This window comes from Phaseolus vulgaris, chromosome 3 (genome assembly GCF_000499845.2).
Source record: "Phaseolus vulgaris cultivar G19833 chromosome 3, P. vulgaris v2.0, whole genome shotgun sequence".
NCBI classification, from domain to species: domain Eukaryota; kingdom Viridiplantae; phylum Streptophyta; class Magnoliopsida; order Fabales; family Fabaceae; genus Phaseolus; species Phaseolus vulgaris.
Genome location: NC_023757.2, coordinates 25,175,072 through 25,199,843, shown reverse-complemented (window position 1 = coordinate 25,199,843; position 24,772 = coordinate 25,175,072). Strand labels below are relative to the sequence as shown.

Here is a 24,772-nt window from a genome sequence, read left to right as displayed (position 1 = left end):
TAAATAATTCTCAAAATGCTGATTACTTTAAAAAAAGTATACAAAATCATAAAGAAAACAAGTCTACTACCACTCATACTATAATTTAAAACATAAAATCATAAGTAGTAGTTAAATATCAAATAATTAATACTTTGATAATTTATAAAATTTTCTTATATTTTTATCATATTTTATTTTTATTTTTATTTTTTCAATGAAAATTATGTAATCTATTTCATTATCTAAAATAATACTGTGGTTGAATATATTTTTAGACTCTGCAAATTTTTAGTTCCATTACAAGATTATTAAACCAAAAAGAGTGTGAAAGCAAATGGCAGTATCATCTTACAAAAACAATATTGATTTTAACTTCATGTCCCGTAACTGGGGACAGTTGCAGCAAACTCCACTATAAATTACAATATAAACACCTGATCTCACAGTAGCTGCCTTCCCCCCTGATGATTTCGTTTGAAATGTTACATAGACAAGGTGTTGCTTCTCCTCTGTTGCAACTGATGCATTAAAGCCCTCAACCTTCGATCTCAAAGACAAATTATCACTACCGTCAGGGAATCACATTTTCCATCAGCCATCAACAAATAATGTATCAAGGAGGTTTGCAGATGAATTGCTACTCTCAGCCTCGTCAAAGAAACCATTGGCAGCACTTTCTCTTCTAGCTTTACGCTCTTCAATGATAGAATCTTTTGCTTCAGTGCAGTAATTACGTCGACCCTGTTTTACGGGTCTTTCACCCACAACAAATTTACTTCCATCACGAGATCTCTCTTCAAAACCAGCCCAGACTGGCAAAAACAAATGTTTCAGCAACTACATACACTTTTATATGGAATATATCAAAAGCAGTTTGCACTGATATCTTAACGAAGATTACATTTGTAACAAAATGCAGTTCCCATAGTTTAGTACACAATTGCTGAAAATGAAAAATATGATGAATTGGCTGAAGATAAAGAAAGTATAAATTCGAAAGAAAATAAGAATAAAAGATCGTAATCATTTATTGTTATAAAAATAAATACATACAATCGATTATAAATGTATCTTGCAGACAAATTTTGATGCAGAATAAAAAGACAATCAATCATTTGTATTTTTGCAAAGAAATAAATAGTTGCAGGACTTGTATTTTTTTTTTCCACCCTTTGACTTCTGCAATCCATTGTACGACTGAAACAGTCATTTCGTGAAAATCGTAAGATGTACATAATAGCAGTTAAAATATCCTCTTCGTTTCTATAAATGTTCTAACTTAAATTTTAGTTCCTCAAAATTTTTAAGTTTTAGTCTATAAATGCTTTCGTAGCAATAGACAAATATTCAAGTAAGGATACTAAATTTTACAGTTTTCTTGTTTAGAGAGGCTAATGCTTAAAATGGAAAGAACAACAAAGATCAAATAAAATAATCTAACCTAATATAATTTATGATGCACAACATATATTCCAACTTCAAAGAAGTAGACGCACTGGAAAAAAGGTTGGCATAGGCAGCAAAAAAAATGGGAATTTTTATATAAAATAAGGTAATCCTTAATTGAATACACAGTAATGTAATTGATCTAATGATAGAAAACGAAACCTGCGAAATGATGGAGCACAATGGAAGCAGCTACAGTGACATTCAAGGAAGCAGTGCCGGCGCCATATTGAGGAATATAGACGAAAAAGTCGCATATCTGAATTTCCTTAGGAGAAAGACCCTGGCCCTGCAGATAGATTAAAACAAATTGAGGAGTGAAGGGGAAAATTGAAATTGATGGAAAAGCGATTGAGAGGCAACTACCTCGTTTCCGAGTAGGAATGCGGTGCTCTTCTTGAAAGGGTGGTGGTTGACAGGGAGAGCGTCGTTTGTGATCTCAACGCCGCAAATATCACAGTCTTTGTCTTTGAGGAAGTCGCGAGCGTCGTGGAGCGAGTGGAAGTGTCGAAATCGGAGGTGGGAGGAGGAGCCATGGCTGCCGAAACAGTTGAAATCTCTACGGCCAACGAGGATGAGTTCTGAGACGCCAAACGCGGTGGCACTGCGAGCCAGCGTTCCTACGTTGTGCCTCTTTGCTATGTTGTGCACCACCACGTAGCTCTCCCACCCCATTCTTCTCGATTCAGCTTCTCCTTCCACCTCCAAACGCCGTTTCCTTCCCCAGGGTTCCTTCCTTTCACTTCACAAATTCAAATTACAATATGGGCCCAACTCCTCCTTCTCGGGCCTCCACTTCGGCCCAATCATATTACACTCAACCCAACCCAGTCATCTCATTATTACCACTTCAGAATATGCAAACGCAAGTTTCTTTATCTTTTGTTAAGTGTAGACGATTAAACGTAGAAGAATTTTTCAGAGATTTTTATTACGATAGAAATGGAATACAACATGTACAAGAATTTTACAGATTCAGTCTTATTAATGACTAGACACGGTATAAGAATAAGAGAAGCATTTGCATGAATATTTGTACACAACGTTTTCTCTCTTTTATTATTGGTTTTGCTTTGCTTTCACTTCTATAAGTAGGCAAAATCTTCCTACACCAATATTTTTGAAACTGCACCCAACACAATTTTAAAATTCTGAAAATATCTTTTATTTTGGAAATGAAAATCCAGAATTGAAAATAGTATATTCTGAAAAATAGATCCATAAGAGCTTTTTATGTTCCAAAAATAAAAATCCAGAAAAAAAATCAAAAGCTCATTCTGGATAAGAAAATACGCAATACAAAAAAATAATAGATTAAGGGTATTTTTTTCTTTTCCACTATTTTCCACTGGAATTGGGTGCAGTGATATGGTGCAGGAAGCAATTGCCCTATAAGTAATATGTTAGAAGCCCTGATATATCTGACATCCTCGTATAAGGTTGTTTCTTCCTGTACCTCCATAAATTTTTATATTTCCAAAAGTACCCCTTTGTAATATTCCCGATTACATAATCTAAAAGTCTCTTTTCAAATTCGTAATTAGCTTCCGAATTACATAATCTGAAAGTCTTTTTTCATATGCGTGATTAGTTTTTAGATTATGTAATCCGAAAGTCTTTTTTCAAATGTGTGTCCGGATTACATTATCCAGAAGCTACTATATAGGGATGACACAAAAAAAATAAAAAAGTATTTTTTCACGTTGTGTATGAGGATGGCAGAAGAACCTATGAAGATACATAAAGAAAAAATTCTCGTATAAACCTTCATTAGTGATGCCTACGGACTTATAAGGTTTTTTTCTCAATGGTGCAATTTTTCTTTTATATTTTTAAAATGGCCAAATTTATTTTTTATTTTCAAAATGGGTAAATCGCCAACCACAATCAAAATTTTCATAAAATAAAATCATCAATCACAATAGAGATTTTGAAAAAAATTAAAAATCATATAAAAGATTTACTATTTCTAACTAAAATCGTATTCCACATATACGATTTTAATATTAAAATATATTTTAACATATTAAATTTTAGAAAAAAAATCATATATATGAAATACGATTTCAACATCCTAAGTTTATATATAATAATATATAAAATTAAAAAGAATTATATAATAAATATGTTTTAAATATTTTAATATATAATCATTTTAATATATATTTTTTTAGTATTTAAAATAGAAATAAAAGTAATAGAAAATTAGATAAATTTAATTCATTATTATAACTTTATTTTAATATATAATTAAAGAAAATTAAATTTTAATATTTAAAATAATAACAATAATAATAGAAAATTAGATAGATTTAATTTACTATTATAACTTTTTATATATATAATTAAATAAAAATATATTTTTTAAAAAAATTAACTAAATAAGTTTTCAGAAAAAAAAAAATTATTATACATAAAAACTATTTTAAATTTTTAATAAAATTAATGATATAATATTTAATAATATAAAATTATTATTTTAAAAAATGATTAAATTAAATTTAATCTATAATAAAAAAATTAAGTTGGTAAAATTCTAAATTTGAAATGCTAAAATAAAGCTTAAACTTTAATTGAAAAAGTAAAATGAAGAACGTTAACTGAAAACTTAATTGTCATAGAAAGCAAGAAAATAGTATAAGAGTTTACGTTCTACTATTGTCTATATGGACAATTTGCTCTATTGTGGCCTTCATTCCTACAATAAGAACATTTTTTTGGCTTATTTAGAAGTGGTTCATCCATTTCATTATGTATACGATTAGTTGTTGGTCTGCCTGATTCCTTACGACGTATGTAGGGATCCGAGATGATATTCAGTCCCATATAAGTTCATCAATAATCTTCATTTAGAACTTGATGAAATTCAACTTCGTTAGCCTTCAAAATATACTACAAACTATAGATAGGATCAACGAATGTTGTTAGTTGTAAATGGCATGCCGAACAAACAACGATAATATGAGCACAAGTAAGTCGGAGAGCTTGAAACTCCCCACAATCACACCACCAGTCATTAAGTCTTACTGTGTATGACATAGGTAAGCGTTGTATTTGGGCAGTGGATAGCTCTTGAATATCAAACTCTGGATTTTGTCTATTGTAGCTTTGGACATGACACAAAGTTGATTGTTGTTCATTTTTCCGTAACAAGGCAATAATATATTCTGGATGTTGATGGCCAACTCAAAACATGCACTCTATCTTCGTCCCTCGTTCAACAAACCAAGATTTGGTTCTTTCAAAAGTTGTCTTCACAAGAGCACATATGGGTAACGATCGTGCTCCCTTTAATACAGAACTCATGCACTCAGCTAAATTTGTTGTCATGTGGTCATACCTCCTGCCTCCGTCATATGCTTGTGTCCATTTTTCCAAAGGTATTTGATCTATCCAAGCAAAAGCTTGCTAAAATTGTGATTTTAGAGCCAACAACTTTGCCTGAAAAATTGGTTGTTTCATTTCATAACCTGTGAAATGTAAAAAATTAAATGATTTAAAGTGATTGTGTTGCAACAAGAATAATCAATATAAGTGAATTAAATTAAGATAAATACCCATGTTTATTAATTGTCTCTTCGCCTCAACATTCTTGAACTTCTTATTGAAGTTAAATGCAATGTGGCATATGCAATATACTGATAGGAGACCATGTCCTTCCCAAGCTACTTCTGAAGATTTTAATGCTGATAAAATGGTCTTTCCTCTATTAGTTATCATGCAGATATTTTGTTGTGGTATGACACGTGATCGCAACAGGCGGAAGAACCAGATCAATGCTTCTTTTGTTTCACCTTCAACTATTGCAAAAGCTAAAGGGAATATGTTTCAGTTGCCATCTTGACCAATTGCAGTTAGCAAAGTTCCATGGTATTTTCCGGTCAAGAATGTTCTGTCAACTTAGACTATTGGCTTGCAGTAATTAAAGCCATCAATGCAAGGCTTGAAAGCCCAAAATACTCGTTCGAAGATGTTGCACGAGTTGTCTTGAACACCGCCTATAACAAAAGGTCAAGTTACATATTCGACAAATGTCCCAGGAACACTTTCTTGAACCGCCTGCAACCATCTTGGAAGATGATTATAGGATTCGTCCCAATCGCCGAATTCCAAGGCAAACGCCTTTTGTTTTGCCATCCATGCTTTTTTATATGTTACAGAATAACCATAACGACTTTTAATTTCTGCAATTAAACTTTTCACATGGATGGATGAGTTTGCTTTAATGGAATTGACCACTACAATTGCAATTTGGTTGGAGTCCAAATTTATGTGATCATCAAAAAAAGTGTTCGACAAACATGTGTGGGGTGCTTCAATTCTTTTGATCTCCCATGTATCATGGATTTTACTGAAGGATGCTCTAAGCTGCCATTGACATCCATTATTGTAGTTAGTGGATTGGGCTACATATCGATCCGTCTTTGACTCCACGACAACAAATTTGAACCCTTCAGCTATGTGATATTGTTTGATGACAACCAATGTAGCCTCTTTATTAGGAAAAGTCATCCGTTCAGAAAGGTCATATTAAGCTATTTGTCTAGATTGATTATTGAAATCACTTTGTCGAAGTGATGACATTGAGAAACCACCATCTTCGGGTAAATCATCAACATCTTCGTCTTTACTAAACTCATTAATAATATCTCTGATTACGGGTTCCTCCTGAGTGCTAATAGAATTGTTTCCAATGTAAAACGGATTCATCTACCACATGCAACATATAATTAATATTGTTATTATAAAGTGCATGCAATCAGCGTGAATACTTAGAAAATATTTCAATACAAAATTTAAATTATTACCTTGTAAAGAGGAATATATAAAACAAATTCTACTCTAATCGAAACTTCCCATAAAGATTTCTTTCCTAAACTGTGAAATAAGTTTGATGATTTTGTGGTTCTAGGAAGAGTTACTTTCATTGGTTGTTTGCTTTTAGTGTATATATATGACAGTTACCAAAAGCTTTTAAATTATTAAGAGGAATTGAATATGTTTTCCAAATCCCCCATTCACTCAAGTTATTTGTGGTATTTGTGCTTGCAGTGAATTGTGCTTTCACTTAATTCATGCTTTTAGGCAAGCGTGCTTTCAAGTAAATCAGTTATGCCATCAAATTAAATGAGTGAATATGGTACCCACGACTTTAAGGTGAAATCTCCAATGGTGAATACAACTTCAAAGTGAAATTGCCAATGTGGTATACGAGTTTCACTTAAACTTGTTTTGTCATTTTCCTACATGTGCTTTCCTTCACTCACTTTGGCTTTTTCCTACATGTACTTTCCTTTACTCACTTTGACTTTTTCCTCCATGTTCTTTCCTTCACTCACTTTGGCTTTTTCCTCCATGTGCTTTTGATATGAACAAAAAATACTTGAAGATGACCAAGGATGCTATACTTGAAGGGTCATCTCAACAAACAAATAAAGACCTCATTAATAGGAGAAATGGACAAAGCCCAAAGTATTTGAAGTTCTTCTTATTAGTCTTCTCAAAAGATGAGGTCCAAGCCAATTAATATCTTTTGTAAATAATATAGGAGTAGCCTTAGGAAAGTACCAAAGAGGAAAACCAAAAGAAACCTCTCATGTAAGGCTCTTAGGCGCTACTTTAGAGAAGGAACTAGAAAGACTCTTCCAACTCCTTTCTCTCTTAGGCGCTATTTTAGAGAAGGAACTAGAAGAGTGACTCTTCCAACTCCCTTGCCTTGTATAAATAGAGGTACATGGTGCCTTGTATCATAAGTTGAAAGTTGAATATTTAAATTGAAAGTGATGTTACTCTCTAGAATTTGAGTGGTTTCTTTGTGAGACTTGCTTTCCTTCTCTTTGTCTCATCTCGTGGGTCTTGGGAATCCTCAAGTGGCAGCACTCTCACTCATTTTGGAGCCTTCCACCATCCAAGTGGCGTGATCACTCCCATTGTCTTCAACCACATAAGTTTCTTCAACTCTTCATTTTCTTCTTCCATACCCATTCTATATCAAAAACTCTAAACACATGTTTTGTTTCTTGTTCTAGATTTTCAATCGGTCAAATGTTTCTATTAAATGTTTCTAATCAATAGTTTGTCATTGGTTCTTGTTTTAATCGGTTAGAATTACTTGTTGATGTTCTATTTGGTTCATGTTCTTGAAATGGGTTTCCCATGGGTTTCTTGATTTGTGTTCTTGAAATGGGTTTCCCATTGGTTTCTTGATTTGTGTTCTTGAATTGCTTGTAGAATCTTGATCAAATTCTTGGAAAGTGTCATGTAATGGGTCTTCTCCCAATCAACTCATATCATGTGGTATCATGAGCCATGTGTTTGTTCTTCTTTTTGAGTTGATTTGACACTTTTAATTCAAGCAATTTATTTTCCAGCAACTTATTTTGTGCAGATTTTTTGTTAGGTTCCTTTTTTGTTAGGTTCCGTACAAAGTGTAAAATTCTGACTCTAGAAAAACAGTGATGCAGCAGTGATTTTTGGAAATTTATCACAATTAATTAGTATACATTTTTGGGTGATTCCAGTGCCCAAATTGAGATAACAGCTTGAAGTTTCAGTGGTTTAAATTTCAGATTCCAGTTTGCATTATCAAGTTCCAGATAAATCTGTAAAATCACGCACATTTTTACAAATTTATGAGTAAAGAAACTATACCAAATTGGTGAGAGAGTTGTGTAAGATTTGTTCTCTACTCTTATTCCTAGTCTTATCTTGGGAGGTTCTTGGGACTCTCAAGTGGCAGCATACACTTATCTTGAAGCTTCTCCACCCTTCAAGTGGCGTGAAACACTCCAAGGATCATCAACCACATAAGTCCATCTCCTTTCATCTTCCATAATTACCCTTTTGTTGTTTTCTTGTAGTTTTCCAATTTCAATCGGTTCAATTGTTTCCCTTTGTTGTTTCCTTTCATTTGTTGCACTTGTTCTTCACTTTGTTCGATTCCTTTCATTTGTACATGATGTTCTTGTTTTGTTTTCCATAGAAACCCATTTCTATATTGAATTCTTGAGTTTCAATTGATGGGTTTTGTTCTTTGTTGTGTTTCAATCGGTAGTTTTAATTCTTGTTGTGTTCTTGTTTCAAATCTTTTGTTCTTGATGAGTTCTTGAATGGTTTAGAATCTTGATCCAATTCTTGAAAGTGTCATACAATGGGTTTTCTCTTAATCAATTCACATCAGCTTTCCTTCACTCATTTTTGGCTTTTTCCTTCATGGCATGACTTGCTTTATGTGAGAATCTTGCTAAATGCACAAAGAATCACTTCATGGCATAGTTGATTCAAACACTTCATAATCTTTTATTTCAAAGTTTGGTAATTTGGTATATTGGATGAAGGTATTAATTATAATCAAGAAAATATCGGAGGATGCATGTTGCTATTACAGTGTTGGGCATGGGACCGAATGACATGTTTTTCACCAATGATTGAGCCATTGAGTGCTGAAGACATTGTTGCTGGGGTTGGATTTCCACTTGCCAGGAGATTACTATTTATTTTCTTCCTTTCAATATTGTATATTAAAAACCTTGGTATTAATTATGACATGAAATACATTGATAGTAGGTGGACTCGAAATTTCCATCGATCAAGCACGAGTGCAACAAGCGTGTTTGAAATCCGGAAAATGCTAGATTAGCTGCAACCAAAACAAGTTATCTTTTTCATCGTCTAACAACTAATTTTTTTTCTGACTAATCCAACAAATTAATAATGTTATTTCCTGTTGTTGATAGCTTTTGTGGACTCCATATCGACGACCTCAAATTAGTGGTTTAATTACAATTGATGTGGTAGTTTTAAGTCGGGCGGTTGTACCTTTAATTTGTTTTGCAACTGTTGAATTTCATCAAGCAGATCGGGTGATGCGACAATTCGGGTATCGACAACCCATTCCACACGACTCATTCAACCTCAATGAAGTTCACAAACAAGACATGCGTGGGAGATCAAATAGGTACTGGCCATAATATCATCAGAGGTGGATAACAATGTGGAATGACCGACAAAACCGTTTAATTGAGGGAGTGCCATTTCACGGAAACAGTCATTTGCGTGATGAATCAACTTACATGCAATGGTACATCACTCATACCATTCGTTATGTCTCATCTATAGACACATCTGAAGATGATGTAAGTTTAGTTTGTACCAATTTGATATTGTTATTTTTTAAAAACCGTACATTTTTTTTAAATTCGTACATTAATTATTTTTTTAAACAAAAAGTACGACATGTCACCCGATAGTCAACCACACTATTCCGAAGGCCACCCTCATCATGTTGTGTTTTCATCAAATGTTGCACAATTTGAACAACAAGTTCAATTTCAATCCCCCAATCAACCACCACAAATATTTAGCTTTATAGACCACCACAAATATTTAGCTTTATAGACCACCACAACATGTTTGCCCAATTTCTCTACCAACAAGTGTCATCAACTTACATCAATTTTCCATTGCAAGGAAATATTTTTTCTCTAGGTCCATCGCAAGGAAATATTTTTTCTCCAAGTCAATCGCAAATGTTTGGTACTTTAACAATGACACCACCTTACACATTTCATCTAACTCCTACCATGCATTGTTATCGACCAACAAATAGTTTGTTCATGTTTAGGTTGTTAAATTATGTAATCTTTAAATTAATTTGTCATGTGTGTTTTCAATTAATGTCAAACTTTAATGTTCTTCTTAAATTTATTCATTTTCGATTCTGTTTTAGCTTTCCGAATAAATTTTTTAAATTTATTAAAAAATCAAAATAATTTTAATATAATAAAATCCAAAAAGTTATATTTAATTTTTTAATTATATATAATAAAAGTTCATCTTTTTTTAATTATATATAATGAAAATTATTTTATTAAAACTTATTTAGTTAAATTTTTTATAAAATTATAATTTTCTTTTATTATATATATAAAAAGTTGTAATAGTAAATTAAATTTATCTAATTTTCTATTATTATTATTATTTTAAATACTAAAATTTAATTTTCTTTAATTATATATAAATTAAATTTATCTAATATTATATTATTTCTATTTCTATTTTAAATACTAAAACATATATTAAAATATTTAAAACATATTTATTATACAATTCTTTTAATTTTATATATTATTATATATAAACGTATGTTGAAATAGTATTTTATATATACGATTTTTTAAAAAAAAATTAATATGTTGAAATATATTTTAATATTAAAATCGTATATATAGAATACGATTTTAGTTAGAAAGCGTAAATTCTATGTACGATCTTCAATGATTCACCATTTTATTCTATCTAAATCTCCATTGCGATTGACATTTATCTATTTTGAAAATAAAAAATAATTATTCATATTGGAAATACCAAAAAAAAAATTACACTAGTTTGAGAAAAAAAAAAACGGAAACAGTTATTTACAAGTTGTTGTAGAGAGTGAATCCATCCTCTCTCTGGTATGCTTCAGATGCAGGCAATTGTTTCTTAAGCTGCAACTTGAGCTGCCGCAAGCCTAGCAATTGGAACCCTGCAAAGGTGTCCTCATAGTTTCAGTTTGACATTGCATAATATAAAATTTTCATTTTCTGATATTGTTGAACTCAAAATCTGACCTAAATGGAGAACATGAAACATAGTCAAGTCCAATTTTTGCAAAGAATGCAACAGAAGAAGGCTCCCCACCATGCTCTCCACATATTCCAACCTGATAATCAATATAGTGTTTTATCTCCATTTCTTATATTGTACCAATAAGATGTCTAACCAAAAAAATTAATTTAAATTTCTATTACCTTTAGGTTTTTTCTAGCAGCACGACCCTTTTCTGTACACATCTTGATGAGTTGACCCACACCTTTCTGGTCAAGTACCTGCAATTATTCTCAAAATTTTAATTCAGCAACCGTCCTTCATTATATGTAAATGGCGAAACAAACATCAAGCAACTAACCTCGAATGGATCATGCTGCAGAATCCCACTGGAGAGGTAGATGGGAAGAAATTTTCCAACATCGTCTCTACTATATCCAAATGTCATTTGAGTAAGGTCATTGGTTCCGAATGAAAAGAACTCTGCTTCCTTTGCAATCTAGATGAATCCATTATAAGATGAGAAAGTGTAAATAACAAAAAAGGACAAATGTTCCTTTTAACTCCTACGCTGCAATTATAAATCTACAAAAGGGTTCATGATTACAATGTACAGGTAGAACAAAAGTAAATGCAAAACAAGACTGTTTTTCTTTATGTCTTTCTTGAATATTTTATTTGGAGTTCCAGGTTGAATCTTCAAGACATCGGGATATAAATGTTACCTCTTCTGCAACTAGTGCAGCCCTTGGAACTTCAATCATGGTCCCAACCTTATAGCTTAAAGAAGAACCCATCTCAGACAACACTTTATCAGCAACATTCCTTATTAACCTCACTTGATGCCTTAATTCCTGCCAATTAAAAATTTAGGGGAATTATATAGTGTAATCATTAAATCAGAGGGGCTTCATTAAGATCAAAACCAACTGATTCACATCGTATTTCAAGAGGCTAATAATTAAGGAGAAAGTATAACATGCAAGGCAATTTTTCAAAGTATGACATGCAGAGATTTTTCTCATAAATTATTAGTACGCGTGATTAGATGCATGTGAATTAATATGTAAGAAAAGGACCATACCTGAGGTGTACCGATAAGTGGAACCATTATCTCTGGAAGAACGGTAATACCATGGGCTTTCACTGAAACAGCAGCCTGAAAGATTGCACGGGCCTGCATCTCAGTCAGTTCTGGGTATGATATTCCCAGCCTGTTCACAGAATTTCAATTGTCAAACATGAGGAATTGCAAATCAAGCATGAACTCCCTGATGGGTCATATAAGACACGGACAAATTGCAGTTTTGTGTCACACACAACACAAGAACTATGAGATGAGAAGGACAAACCTGCAGCCACGAAAACCGAGCATGGGGTTCACTTCTGATAACTTTTCTATCCTGGAGAATATTTCGTCTTCCTTCATTCCTGTCTCAGAAGTTAGTTCGCTGACAATGTGTTCCAGGTCACCCTCTGGAAGAAATTCATGAAGTGGAGGATCTAACAATCGTATTGTTACTGGCAGACCATCCATTGCACGAAATATCCCCTCGAAATCTGATCTTTGATAAGGTAGCAACAGGTCTAGTGCAGCTTTCCGCTTCTCTTGTGTATCCGCCATTATCATCATTCTCACCGCCTTTATCCTCTCGTCCGAAGCAAAAAACTACAATACACCAAAGTAATAATATAATTTGTAACTACCGTATGTTGATAAGTAAAAAAGAATAGAAAAGTTCGTTTCAATTTGGATTCATAGGGAAAAGGCTAAACCTTTAGCTTATAAAGAGGATACTAGATACAATTATCCAAGGTATTCATTCACATTTTTTATTTAGATATAACAAGGAGTTGTATGTTTGTTGTACCATATGCTCTGTCCTGCAAAGTCCAATCCCTTGAGCACCATTTTTTCTAGCTGTTACTGCATCTTCAGGAGAGTCAGCATTTGCCATAACCTGATAATAGACAACAACATATTAGAGAATTCATAGAAAACAAGTTTTTTTATTCAACTCAACTTCTGCAGCAGATAAAGAACACGCATCACCTTCAGATGCCTTATTTCATCTGCCCAGGACATGAAAGTTCCTAAATCATCGCTTAGAGCCGGAGGAGAAAGTGGTTGCTTTCCCAGTATCACCTCACCTGTTGATCCATTCAGTGAGAGCCATTCTCCTTCTGCTATCACTTTATCCCCAATTACAACCACCTACATTATCAATAAAGATTATTCATAACCACAACATGAAGATCTTTTATTAGTATATATATTACATAAATGGAAAATCCAAGTTTACCTTCTCAGCATCATTTACACGGATATCAGAGCAACCAGACACGCAACACTTTCCCCATCCACGGGCTACAACAGCAGCATGAGATGTCATACCACCTCTAGCCGTCAAGATTCCAGTAGCTGCGTGCATGCCTCCAACATCCTCTGGACTTGTCTCATTCCTCACCTTCAACAAGATTGCAATAGCATTTAATGTTTGTTAATGGATTCCTCGTTCAGCCCAACCATAAATGTTACTAAATCAACGACAGCATTTACATCCCAACCATATTTCGCTAAGTCAACCCTGGATTTTTCTAGCTAAAACTAGGCAGGTACATTATCAAGAAAGCGAACAAAAAGATTAAGAACAAGAAAATGATAAAGTGAAAAAAGGATTACCAGGATAACACTCTTTCCTTGTGCATGCCATTCTTCAGCATCGTCAGCAGTGAACACCACCTGCCCTATTGCGGCTCCAGGGGATGCAGGCAAACCAGTGGCAATGATTTTGTCCTTGTAAGTAGATGGATCCTCAAACTAACCAAATAAATTTAGAGCAGTTAATGCACGCCTAGTACTAATTAACCTTTTATAGGAAAAGAAAAGATTCATCACATTAAATACTTCCTTTTCTAATAACAAGTTATAAAATGTATTTTCTTAAAATCAACGTCAACATTTTCCTATGTGTAGAAGGAAGTCAAAGGAACATGATAAATGGATGATGGTAGGACAAGTATATACCTGTGGGTGGAGAAGTTGATCAAGATGCTGTGGCTCTACCATTTTGATTGCAGAACGAATGCCAACAAGCCCCTCATTAACCATATCTACGGCTATTTTAACCGCACCTTTACCAGTACGTTTTCCGCTTCGACATTGCAACATCCACAACCTATTTTCTTGGACAGTGAACTCAATATCCTACAATATAATTGCAATTTCAGAAGGTTTGTCTATCGGTCTATTTATACAATTAGTATAAATTATAAAAGTAAAAGAAATATATACATAGATTAAATTTTACCATCATATCCTTGTAATGTTTCTCTAGAACTTCACAATTCTCCACGAGTTCCTTATAAGCTTCTGGCATGCAAGATTTCATGATCTCCAAATCTTGAGGTGTCCTGATTCCAGCAACTACATCCTCTCCCTAACAAAAACAATTCAGTATTTATTTGCTGAAGCATCAACATCAAGAGTAATTGATACCATCCACAAGTTAACGGATATGATAATGACATGGGAGAAAGAATAAGTAGATCACATGTAACCTGAGCATTAATTAGAAATTCGCCATAAAGTTTGTTTTCACCAGTGCTTGGATTTCTCGTGAAAAGGACGCCAGTTCCAGAAGTATTCCCCATGTTACCAAACACCATGGACTGAATGTTTACAGCAGTTCCCTTTAGCCCAGTTATTTGATTAATGTTCCGATACTTAATTGCCCTTGGGCTATCCCAAGAATTAAAAACAGCTTTAACAGCTAATTCTAACTGCTTCTTTGGATCTGCATTAGTAAATGAATAAGAAGGATAAGCGAATTTTTTTTTTCTTATAAACAATGGCTTGGATGATGAGAATATATCACAACAAATAGTGAAGAAGTTGGTGTGAGAGCACCTGAGGGAAACTTTTCTCCCCTGGCTTCAAGGTACACATTCTTGTACTGCTCAACAAGATCTTTGAGATCATGGGCAGTAAGATCAGTGTCAAGTTTAACACCTCTTGTACTTTTTAGCTTTTCTAACTTGTCCTCAAATAACGAGTGTGGAATGTCCAATACCTAAATGAAACATAAAAGAACAGTTGGAAACAAAAGCAATGGAAGACATACGCATTGACTGAGGGATTCTAGTTTTCAATTCGTTTAGTTTTAGATGCTAAAGAAAGGTCGACAGTCTAGAAAAGTAAGCCAACACAAAGCAAAGCAGAGGGTGTAAAAGAACCACTCACAACATCTCCAAACATGTCTAAGAAACGTCTATAAGAATCATAAGCAAACCGCTCTCCACTTTTTGCTGCCAACCCGACAACCACTTCATCATTCAATCCTAGGTTGAGAACTGTGTCCATCATCCCAGGCATGGAAATCTAGAAAATGCAAGGAAAACAAGTTTAGGATATAAACATGTCACACACACCATAAAAGAATCAGAGTTAAATCAAATTCGAATACACTAATAAATAGAAGTGGATGTTTCAACAATCATAGAAAGTGAATTTCCTCTCTACAACTTAAATTAACATACTATTATCGAAGATTAAAAGAAAAGATTGCTATTTTCTTGAATCAAGAGCTTTACAGCTCGAGTGTAATCAATGCTAGTGACAAAAAAGTTCATTTTCTTGCATGTTGTTCCATCATTTGGAAACCAATGTCAATGTCAAAATAAGTAGCTTATGCTTATTGGTGGTACTCATTTTTCTTTAGGCCCTTTACATATAAAGCTGAATCCAAATTCCAAATGTGATCCTAGGATGAGGCACTTAACAAGAATACAGAAAAAAAACAAAACCCAATTACTTCCTACCGCAGCACCAGAGCGAACTGAGAGTAGAAGAGGTTTTGAAGGATTTCCAAGATTGGCTCCCATTTCATTCTCCACAAAAACCAAGCCTTCAAGTACCTCCTCCCACAAGCAATTTGGTAGCTTCTTTCCATTCTGTTGATATTCTTGGCATGCTTCCGTTGATATAGTGAATCCAGAAGGCACAGATAAGCCAATGGTTGCCATTTCTGCCAGGTTGGCTCCCTTTCCTCCCAACTGTAATTAACAAACATGCAACTGTTGATCAATTTAAAGGGAAAAAAGTAGCCCTCATTTTGCTTAACATGTGTACATGTTTTATCATCTTGCATGAATAAATAAGTAAATAGTATGAATGACAAAGATGTAACATGTTTTATTATTAATTGAATGACATATTAATCATAAATGGAAATTGCTCAGCAGCGAATAAATGATATTAAGCAGCATTTCTTTTTAAAATGTGAAAGATCAATGTATGCTTACCAAGGACTTCATGGCCTTGTTTCCTTCACTTGTACCTTTGCCAAAAGTGAATACCTGCTGTTTAAAACAAACTCAAAAAACATTAGCTACACCCCACTCCACATTATTATCATAAAGTGACAAGCTTACTTTTAAAAGTGTGGTCAAATGACATATTCACATAGTTATGGGGGAAGAGGACAATTCCGATTTTATTATGATATCATTGTTTCCCTCGTGCATTGAAGTAAATAACTTGACTGATCACTTATTTAATGATTTGTTGAGAAAATTCATTTTGAATTTAAATTTAAAATAAGTAATTTTTAAAAATTTATTGTTTATTAAAAAAGGTTACTTATTTATCAATTTACTATTTACAGGAGTTTTTATAAATTTGATTATAAACAAGTTGAGATTAAATATTTTATCAGTTATTTAATTTCTATTGTTTGGTCCATTTTTAGTTAATTTCTATTCAATAAAAATGTAAATATTAAGTTGAAAAACTTCCTTTGAATAGTAAGTTCACTTGGATATTTTTTTATTGACGTGGACGGAGTTCAGCCTTATTAATATTTGGGCCTTACATTATAATTTGAGTTCTGAGATTTTTTGTGTTAAAACAAACAAACTTGGGTCTCTTATGGGTGCATCTTGTCATCAACTCACTTGTTTCTTTTTGCACCTTATAAAATTTTGTAGCACCTTCTTCATTTTGAAATAGACTTTTTAGAATACACAGAATATTCTAGAAAAGTCGTTATGAAAGGAATGGAAGGTACAATAAGTTTTTCTTTTTCTTTCATGGATATCTTCCACAATTAGATTAGAGTTAAAATAAATTGCATATATTTTTCAAAATCTAACGCTTTACTTTAATAATTTATTATTACATTTAATTATAACTCATTTTCTCTCTACATTATGTGAAAAAGTAAAAGAATATTATAACACCCCAAGATGTTTAAAAGTCATTTTTCCTTCATCTGATATGCATGTATATTCATTTGCTTGCACAGTGTGTGAGTAGCAAAAATCAATCTGATAGAATATAATGGATAAATCATGGTAATATAACTTGAAATTATTCTTAAAAAAATGGATATATTCAGTTTTTCTGAATTATGAATGTACCTTTTTGGTGGTGGGGGTGGGTGGGGTAAGAATTGCTTGGCCACGTATTGGAGAGTGATATGATCTTCTACCTATGTTCCATGCTGTGATGCTGTTTGATTTTGTGCTTCTTCTTCCACCAACCACAACAACTTCACTGTGCTTCACATATTTCTTCTTCCCATTCCAGACCATATTATTAATATCATCTCCTCTGCTCCTTATGAATATGCCTTTCACTATGGAAGACATCTTTCTTCTATCTCCTGCTCTACACCAAATCACACAACCAATTCATTCATTTTTTTTCTTACTTGTATGGAACAATTTTCATGCAGACAACACACATATACCAGATTAGATATTCATATTCAGTTTATCAGAAACTTGTTCCACCCCACAAGAAGAAAAAATAAACAAGATCAAAGCGAGAGAAAGGCATGTTTTTTTTTTTCTTGAATGATCTAAATAAACGAGGTCTTAAAAAAATACAAAAAAGATGAAGAGTGTTAACAAGTCAGATTAGCTGCATAGTGATCATGTAATCAAATTTAACGTACCTGAAGATAGAAAAAAAGGAGGAGGAAGGGCTTTGTTTATAGTTAATACTCACAGAAGGTTCTCAAAAATGGAAATGGAAGTTGAAATTTTCCCTCCCTCTTTTCTCTCTGTTCTGTTTTTTTGTTATATTCCAAAGTTTTAATAGCCAAATATGATGAGAAATGAGTGGTCCAAAATATGGTTATGAACAAATTCCTCTTCATAGTTAAACTTTTGACTAAGTTATTCAGACATGTCAGCGTTTTTGTTAGACTGTATAACAGTTTTAATGTTTTTATTTTCTTCAAAAAAGAGTTTGTTTTTCTATGAATTATCAAGTTTGCCCTTTGTCTCGCGCAGGATAAGGGTACGTGGCACAATAATTGAAGCAAAGGAGTCCTAAATGAATAAAACTCATGTTTTGTCCTTCTAACCATTTTTTTTCAGAAAATAAATGAGAAATTTCAAGATGCACAATTTTTATTTATTTATTTCGAAAAAATTAAATTCAAAACTAAAGAATTATTTAAATTTTTTATATTTAATATGATATGTGATATATTATTTCTTAAAATAATTACTAAGATGTGGCTTCAATAATTCGAAGGTAAACAGTTCGTAGTTTTTCCGCAATAAGGAGTCTTCTAGATAATTATGAAACTTATCTTCAATCCTTCTCCCAAAAAAATCATCTACTTATCTATATTAATAAATAATAAAAATTAATTTAGATTTAAAATGTTCTTAACCACACTTTTTGACCTTTAATTGCTGCATAATTTTTCACAAATATAAATAATATTTCGCTGTCAAACCTAAAACAACTATTAAATTTGAGTGGTTCTATTTTATTTATTATTTGGATATATTTGAATAACTATCTTTATAAATGTTTTTAATAAAAAAATAAATTATTTTTCATAAATTATTAAATTATTTTTATTTATTTTTTTAAAGCATGGTTCGGTCTAGATTAAGATATTTTTGAATTGGATAAATATTAATTAATTAGATAGTTACCCTTATTGAAAAGACTTATATTTTTTTAACTAATACGTTTTCTTATCAATAAACTCGAGACTCAATTTGATCGCATACTTAAAAAATAACATGTTGGAGTTTTTTAAACTTGTCTAAACAAAAATAAATAAGTTACATCCGCAGTTTTAAAAAGATCATTTAATTATTACATTGGATAGAAAATATAAATGTTTAATTTTTTTCAAAAATATTAATATTAAATTAATTAACAACATTTTATTTGAATAATGAATGGTATCCAAATTGGGTGATAAAGTTCCAAAATGTTATATTACTATATTTTTTTTGGTCTAGAAATAAGAATGGTGGTGACTGAAAAGTGTTGTGGGACCCAGGAAGGTCGAGTGGAATATACTTTAGATCCAAGTAAAGGATAACACGTGGCCACAGCTGAAGACACATTAAAAATAATTATTAATCTCTAATACCATCCATTATTTTCTGAATCTTATCTTCCATAGTTTTTTTTTATCATTTTTATTTATACACATATTAAATTAACTTGAAATATTGTTACATAAATATTTAATAAGATTCACCTTATTTCACAACATTTTAACGAATAAGATAAAATAGTGAAAGAAACAAAGGGAGATTCCCAGATATAAACACTTGTAATAGCACTCAGTGACACACTTGCGACAATGGTTGAACTCAGTGACAATAGTAAGATTCCTCACACACAAACTCTAGATATAAAAAATAAACTAAACAAATAAAGAACATATAGACACACATAATAAATAGAAATAATATAGGAGAATGAGAATATTTTTTTTTCATTTACCATATTAAAATATAAACACACACACAGAAAACTTATAAACTAAATAAACATAAAATAAAGCTTCTGTTAACTAATTATGTATAATAGCACATAGTATTTTTTTTTATCTATTTCAATGATTTTTTTATCAAATATTTAAAATGTAATTAATATTTGAGACATAGTGAAACTTAATATGTAAAAGAAATATTCATCTAGTGTGTTCTTAAAATTCTTTATGAATATGAGTTTTGGTCTAATCTCCCATATATTTTCTTTCTTTTTTTAATAATACTTTTTTCATGTGATGACAAATGATTGTTGTTACTTGAGGTGTCAGCGTAACTGAGATCTCAAATTGTATAGTTGTTGATTTATCCCGGCAAGTATACCGAATCAATTGTAATATAGTACTATTTAAAGTACGAATGTCGAACCCACAGAGAACAATTCAATTAAGAAGTTCTGATATAAAACTCATTAAGCATAGAAAATAACTTTGAAAATTTTTTCATAACCAAATTAACACTTTTATCAGAAATAACTCAAAGTTTAAGATGTGATTCAACAAGGAACGAAACTAACTTATCAAATATAGATAAAAATACTTGGGATTGAATTGCATCTATCTTATCATCTCTATTTTGGAATGATACAAAATATAATACTCAAAACTACTTATTCTTGATGCTTAATTTAAAGTCATTCACATTGATTCCTCACAGATGAAATTCATAAGATAATTTCTCAAACACTGATTCCTTAGATATCTAACAAATCATTCAACTTTATCAACAAAATTATGATGCAAATAATAACTTGAAATCTATTCCTAGCATTACAAGTTATTAAGTTTCGTCTATTTTAGATCCTTAAAAATACTTTCCAGTTAAATTTAAGGATCAAAATTAAGACTCAATTGATCAGATAGAATCAAGCAATAAACATGAAACGAAAATACCAAGAACAAGTAGAAAAAAGAAGATTATATATATATATATATATATATATCACCAAGAATACATTTGATCATAATAGATTACATTCAATCCCAAGTTAGAAAGCACTTAGCCACTCATGATAGCTCCTCCAATCTTCTTTCTTGATCTGATTTGCATAAGAAGGGCTTATCACAGTAGATTCTTCTTCTAAGAACAAAGGTTTTCTTCTTTTTCTCTCACTAACTTTTCTCTAAAATCCTCACTTCTTTTCCACTGCCCCTGTTTTAACTTTGTTCCAAAATTTATTTAATAAAATTTAGCTTAAGTGAGCCAATCTAGCTTAGGCTAGATCATTCAGTGTTGTTTTTGCTTGGGCGAGCAATTCTAGCTTGAGCTAGATTAGTACTGCAACATTAATTTAATTTGGATAATTTGAGCCTGAGCTAAATCTTTTAGCTTGAGCGAGACTTCCTTTATATTTTTCTTCTTTACTCCTTCTTGTGATCCAATTAAGTGTTTGTTTTCTTTCTTTTAATGCTTCATATTCATCTAAAGTTTACACAAGAATTGAGATTAAATTTCTTCATTTGTTTCCTGGTTCAAAATATATAATCAGATTCAATAATTCTTAGATTAGGGTAATTTTCTTACATTAAGCAACAATTAAGTTCCAAAGTGTTCAATTTTCTCAATTATAAAAACTACACATTGGCACTTATCAATTTCCCCCCAACCTAGAATCTTGTTTGTCCTCAAGCAAAGTAATTGAATCCCATAAAATAAGAGTTCATTCCTCCCCAAAATCCTTAGAAATCAAATCTAGAACAACTTATGAACAAAGTACGGGATAAAAGAAAACAAAATTATGGTGTTTCCAATCAATTTAAACCAAGACAAGATAAGAATATATTCAATTTCCAAGGTAAACAATTGTTACTCTTTACTGAGAATCAAACTAAAGAATTTCTCTCTTAATTCCTCACTGGTGAGTGTTTTCCCTCTCTTTTCACTGATTTTCAAGCTAATTTAAGGTTGTCCTTCATTTATAGTTGACTATAAACACTTTTACAAACATAGATCTTGAGGTCTTTTTCAGGTTGTAATGAGGCTAGGTTACAAAGAAAATTTGGTTTTTCCAGGATAACAAAATGAAAACTTAACAAAAGATTAGCATATTTGCAATTCAATTTCTAATTGTGTTATCCATTATCTCTTCCATAAGATTAATCCACATTTTTTCCCTTTTTATTCTTGCAATCCCCTTTTCTTTGCCTTTTTTTTTTCTTTAGTAAAAAATAGAGTGAGAATGTGGATTATTTTGTAATACCCTTTTTTTCTTTTTCTTTTTTTCATTCTCAAGATCCCAACAGCCACACCAAAACCAATTCTTCTAATTATAGAAATTTGAATTGCACCTATGTTATTCTTTTGTTAGCATACCACAGGGTAGAAAATATATGTATATCATAAGCTAAGGTGCAATAAAACAAATTTCAACTCAAAAAGGGTTATTTTTTGCACATTTCATTATATACTGCAAAGGTTAGCTGTTTGGCTCTGAGTTTTCTCACATCCAACTCTATAAAACATGCGTCAATCATCTCCATGTTTGATTTTGTGATGCAAATTGACTAGAAAATTAGGCAACCTCAATTAACTCTTCATTCTTTATAGTCTCTCAAATTGTTTAAAGATTTCACACTCTCACTTGGTTGGGTAATTTCAATTCCTCATTTGTTCTCAGTCATTACTTTCAACTGTTTACCTTGTTCCAACTTTTATACATTAATATCCTTCCTCGATTTGAGTGATGGTTTCAACCACAATTTTTTTTCGCATTTAGTCCTTGATCAATCCATTTGATTGTTCTAATTTTGAACTAGGATTTGATTTCTTTTTCCAAAAGAATTTACTATAACTATTCATTTCCAAAAAAAAAAATATGCTATACCATAACCATCATCTATCTATGTACAAAATTTCACAAAGTATGCAAAGACCAGCCAATATTATTAACTTAAGTTTGCAATTAACAAAAGTTAAAGTAAGAAATATTAAACTAACTACTAAAGTCAACTTACTAAATTAAACTACTTAAACTAAATTAATATTGAAATTAAAGTTAAACAAAATGATAAAACCAGTTTTTGTTCATTGTGCATGAGAAGTATCAATCTCCTCTTGTGATTTTGTCCAACTTTGTGTCACAATCATCATTCTAAAATTGATTTGAATCTTCACCTACTGCTCCAGATGGTCTAGCTCCCATTTCTGGTGTATCCTCTGCATAAAAACCAGTAACATCTTCCTCTCCAGATGGTTCAACTCTCATTTCAGGTGCATCTCCAACTCTAATCCCAACTCCAGACGCTTCTGCCTCCCCTAAAAAATTATGCCTGTCCCCAGGCCAAGATAGATAATCATCAAATTCAGTGGGTGTCAACCACAAATTATTTAATATTGTTGATCAATGATGTTCTTGAAGCTTTGATGTCTCCAAATCCATGGTGCTTGATGGAAGGCTGGAGTTGTTGCTTGTGTGAGTGAGATCTGGGTAGATTTATATGTAATCCATTCTTTGTTTGAATCTAAAACTGTTTGGAATCAAAACCTTTTTTAAAAAGTTTGTTTTATAAAGAAGTGGAAAAACAACCATTTGTTTTATCGTTTCAATCGGTTGTTTGACACTTAGTGGTTTTTGAAAAGGATTTGAAGTTGTTTGACTTGGTTGGCTTTGCTGTCAAACCAATTCAATCGGTTGTTTCGAAAATTCAACCAATTGTTTTTTGAAAAACCCATAACAGAATTTTTGTTAAGTTTGCAAATCAACTTTAAATGTTTTCTAACTGGATAGGCTCTTGCTTTAAATGTTTTTAACAAACCTTTGGAGTATTTAAAAAAAAAGGTTGTTATACACTCCTAAAGAAAGAGAGAGAACATTTTAGACATTTGTGAAAGCTTTTGGGTTTTCTCAAAGAAGTGGAATAAGATTGTTGTAATCTTTTGATTTGATCTTCATCAGGTGTAATCCTTTCTATATCTCTTGTATTTCTGAATACTGTTATGTAAGTGCAGAATCAAAGGGTGTTTTGATTTTTGTGGTGATTGTGTGCCAAAGGAAGTGTGTGACTTGAGGTGTTCAAGGTCACTTCTTTGGTGGTGTGTTTGTAATCTGAATTTTGATTGCATAGTAGATACCTAGTGCTTTATGGGGACTGGATGTAGCTCTTGGGATAAGAGTGAACCAATATAAATTGCTTGTGTGCTTTTCTCTTGCCCCGAACTCATTTAAATTTTGCTTTTAAGTTGTTTTTAACTCTGATGATAAAAACAACAGATTGAATCGCAAAAACAACAGATTGATTTTCTGATAATCAACTTAAACAATTTTGTTTGTTTGCTTTCTGGATTTCTGTATCTATGATTCTGCATTTAACTTCATTATACCTTCAAAGTTTGTGAAAATCTTTCATAAACAATTCACCCCCCTCTTGTTTAAAGTCATATATTCTAACAAATACCAACTGTGGATTTGGTGTGACTCATTTTACTGCACATGTAAGCATAACCATCTACCAGTCTATGCTAATATTCAAAATCAAAGTGTTCTATATCATTGACATTTTAACAAACACTTGGTATGCATGATGTAAAATGACATTGAATGAGTAATTTTTTTTATTTAATCCATGGAAGACAATGCTTAACTTTGAATAAACTCAAAACAATAATCATATCCAACATCAAAACATTCAAATATTAACAAGATTGAATCTTTGAGTTGATAGAAATTTAGCAATGAAACCTTAAATGAATGGAAATGACAACACGCTTGAATGGAAATGGAAATGAGAATGACTATGGAGATGGTAGATTTAAACATAAAGTACTTACTTTGATAATGGAAGTGTAGACGAAATGATTGAATGAACATGAAAGCTTTGGGAAAGAAGTTTTAAAACTGGATAGCAAAGAAAATGATATAGGGCGCAAGGATTTTGAATGGAATTTTAAAATGGTAAAGTTTTGAGATTTTTTTTTTAGAAAATCTTCACCATCAGCAAAGTAA

The 24,772-nt window shown here is 31.9% G+C and overlaps 2 protein-coding genes across 4 annotated transcripts; both read right to left on the bottom strand.

Moving 5' to 3' along the window:
* Positions 1 to 250: 250 nt before the first annotated feature.
* LOC137806929 (uncharacterized) lies at positions 251 to 2,177 on the bottom strand. Its single transcript, XM_068607324.1, has 3 exons — positions 1,795 to 2,177; positions 1,591 to 1,717; positions 251 to 794 (listed from the first exon to the last, which is right to left on the bottom strand). Exons 1-3 carry the CDS (start codon positions 2,101 to 2,103, stop codon positions 574 to 576), a joined length of 657 nt encoding a protein of 218 aa, XP_068463425.1. The 5' UTR covers positions 2,104 to 2,177; the 3' UTR covers positions 251 to 573.
* Positions 2,178 to 10,714: 8,537 nt separating this feature from the next.
* Positions 10,715 to 18,225, bottom strand: LOC137806925 (pyruvate, phosphate dikinase, chloroplastic). Of its 3 annotated transcripts, none has more exons than XM_068607318.1 (20): positions 17,976 to 18,225; positions 17,437 to 17,686; positions 16,321 to 16,377; positions 15,838 to 16,071; positions 15,260 to 15,397; positions 14,927 to 15,089; positions 14,578 to 14,813; positions 14,328 to 14,456; positions 14,045 to 14,224; positions 13,700 to 13,837; positions 13,320 to 13,484; positions 13,070 to 13,231; positions 12,888 to 12,977; positions 12,369 to 12,685; positions 12,101 to 12,230; positions 11,742 to 11,870; positions 11,378 to 11,515; positions 11,220 to 11,297; positions 11,040 to 11,131; positions 10,715 to 10,954 (listed from the first exon to the last, which is right to left on the bottom strand). In XM_068607318.1, exons 2-20 carry the CDS (start codon positions 17,665 to 17,667, stop codon positions 10,912 to 10,914), a joined length of 2,850 nt encoding a protein of 949 aa, XP_068463419.1. In that variant the 5' UTR covers positions 17,668 to 17,686; positions 17,976 to 18,225; the 3' UTR covers positions 10,715 to 10,911. The 3 variants fall into 3 exon arrangements, with proteins under 3 accessions (XP_068463419.1, XP_068463420.1, XP_068463421.1); XM_068607319.1 differs by having other exon boundaries at positions 17,437 to 17,681; positions 17,976 to 18,216; XM_068607320.1 differs by lacking the exon at positions 17,976 to 18,225 and having other exon boundaries at positions 16,321 to 16,379; positions 17,440 to 17,616.
* Positions 18,226 to 24,772: the final 6,547 nt, after the last annotated feature.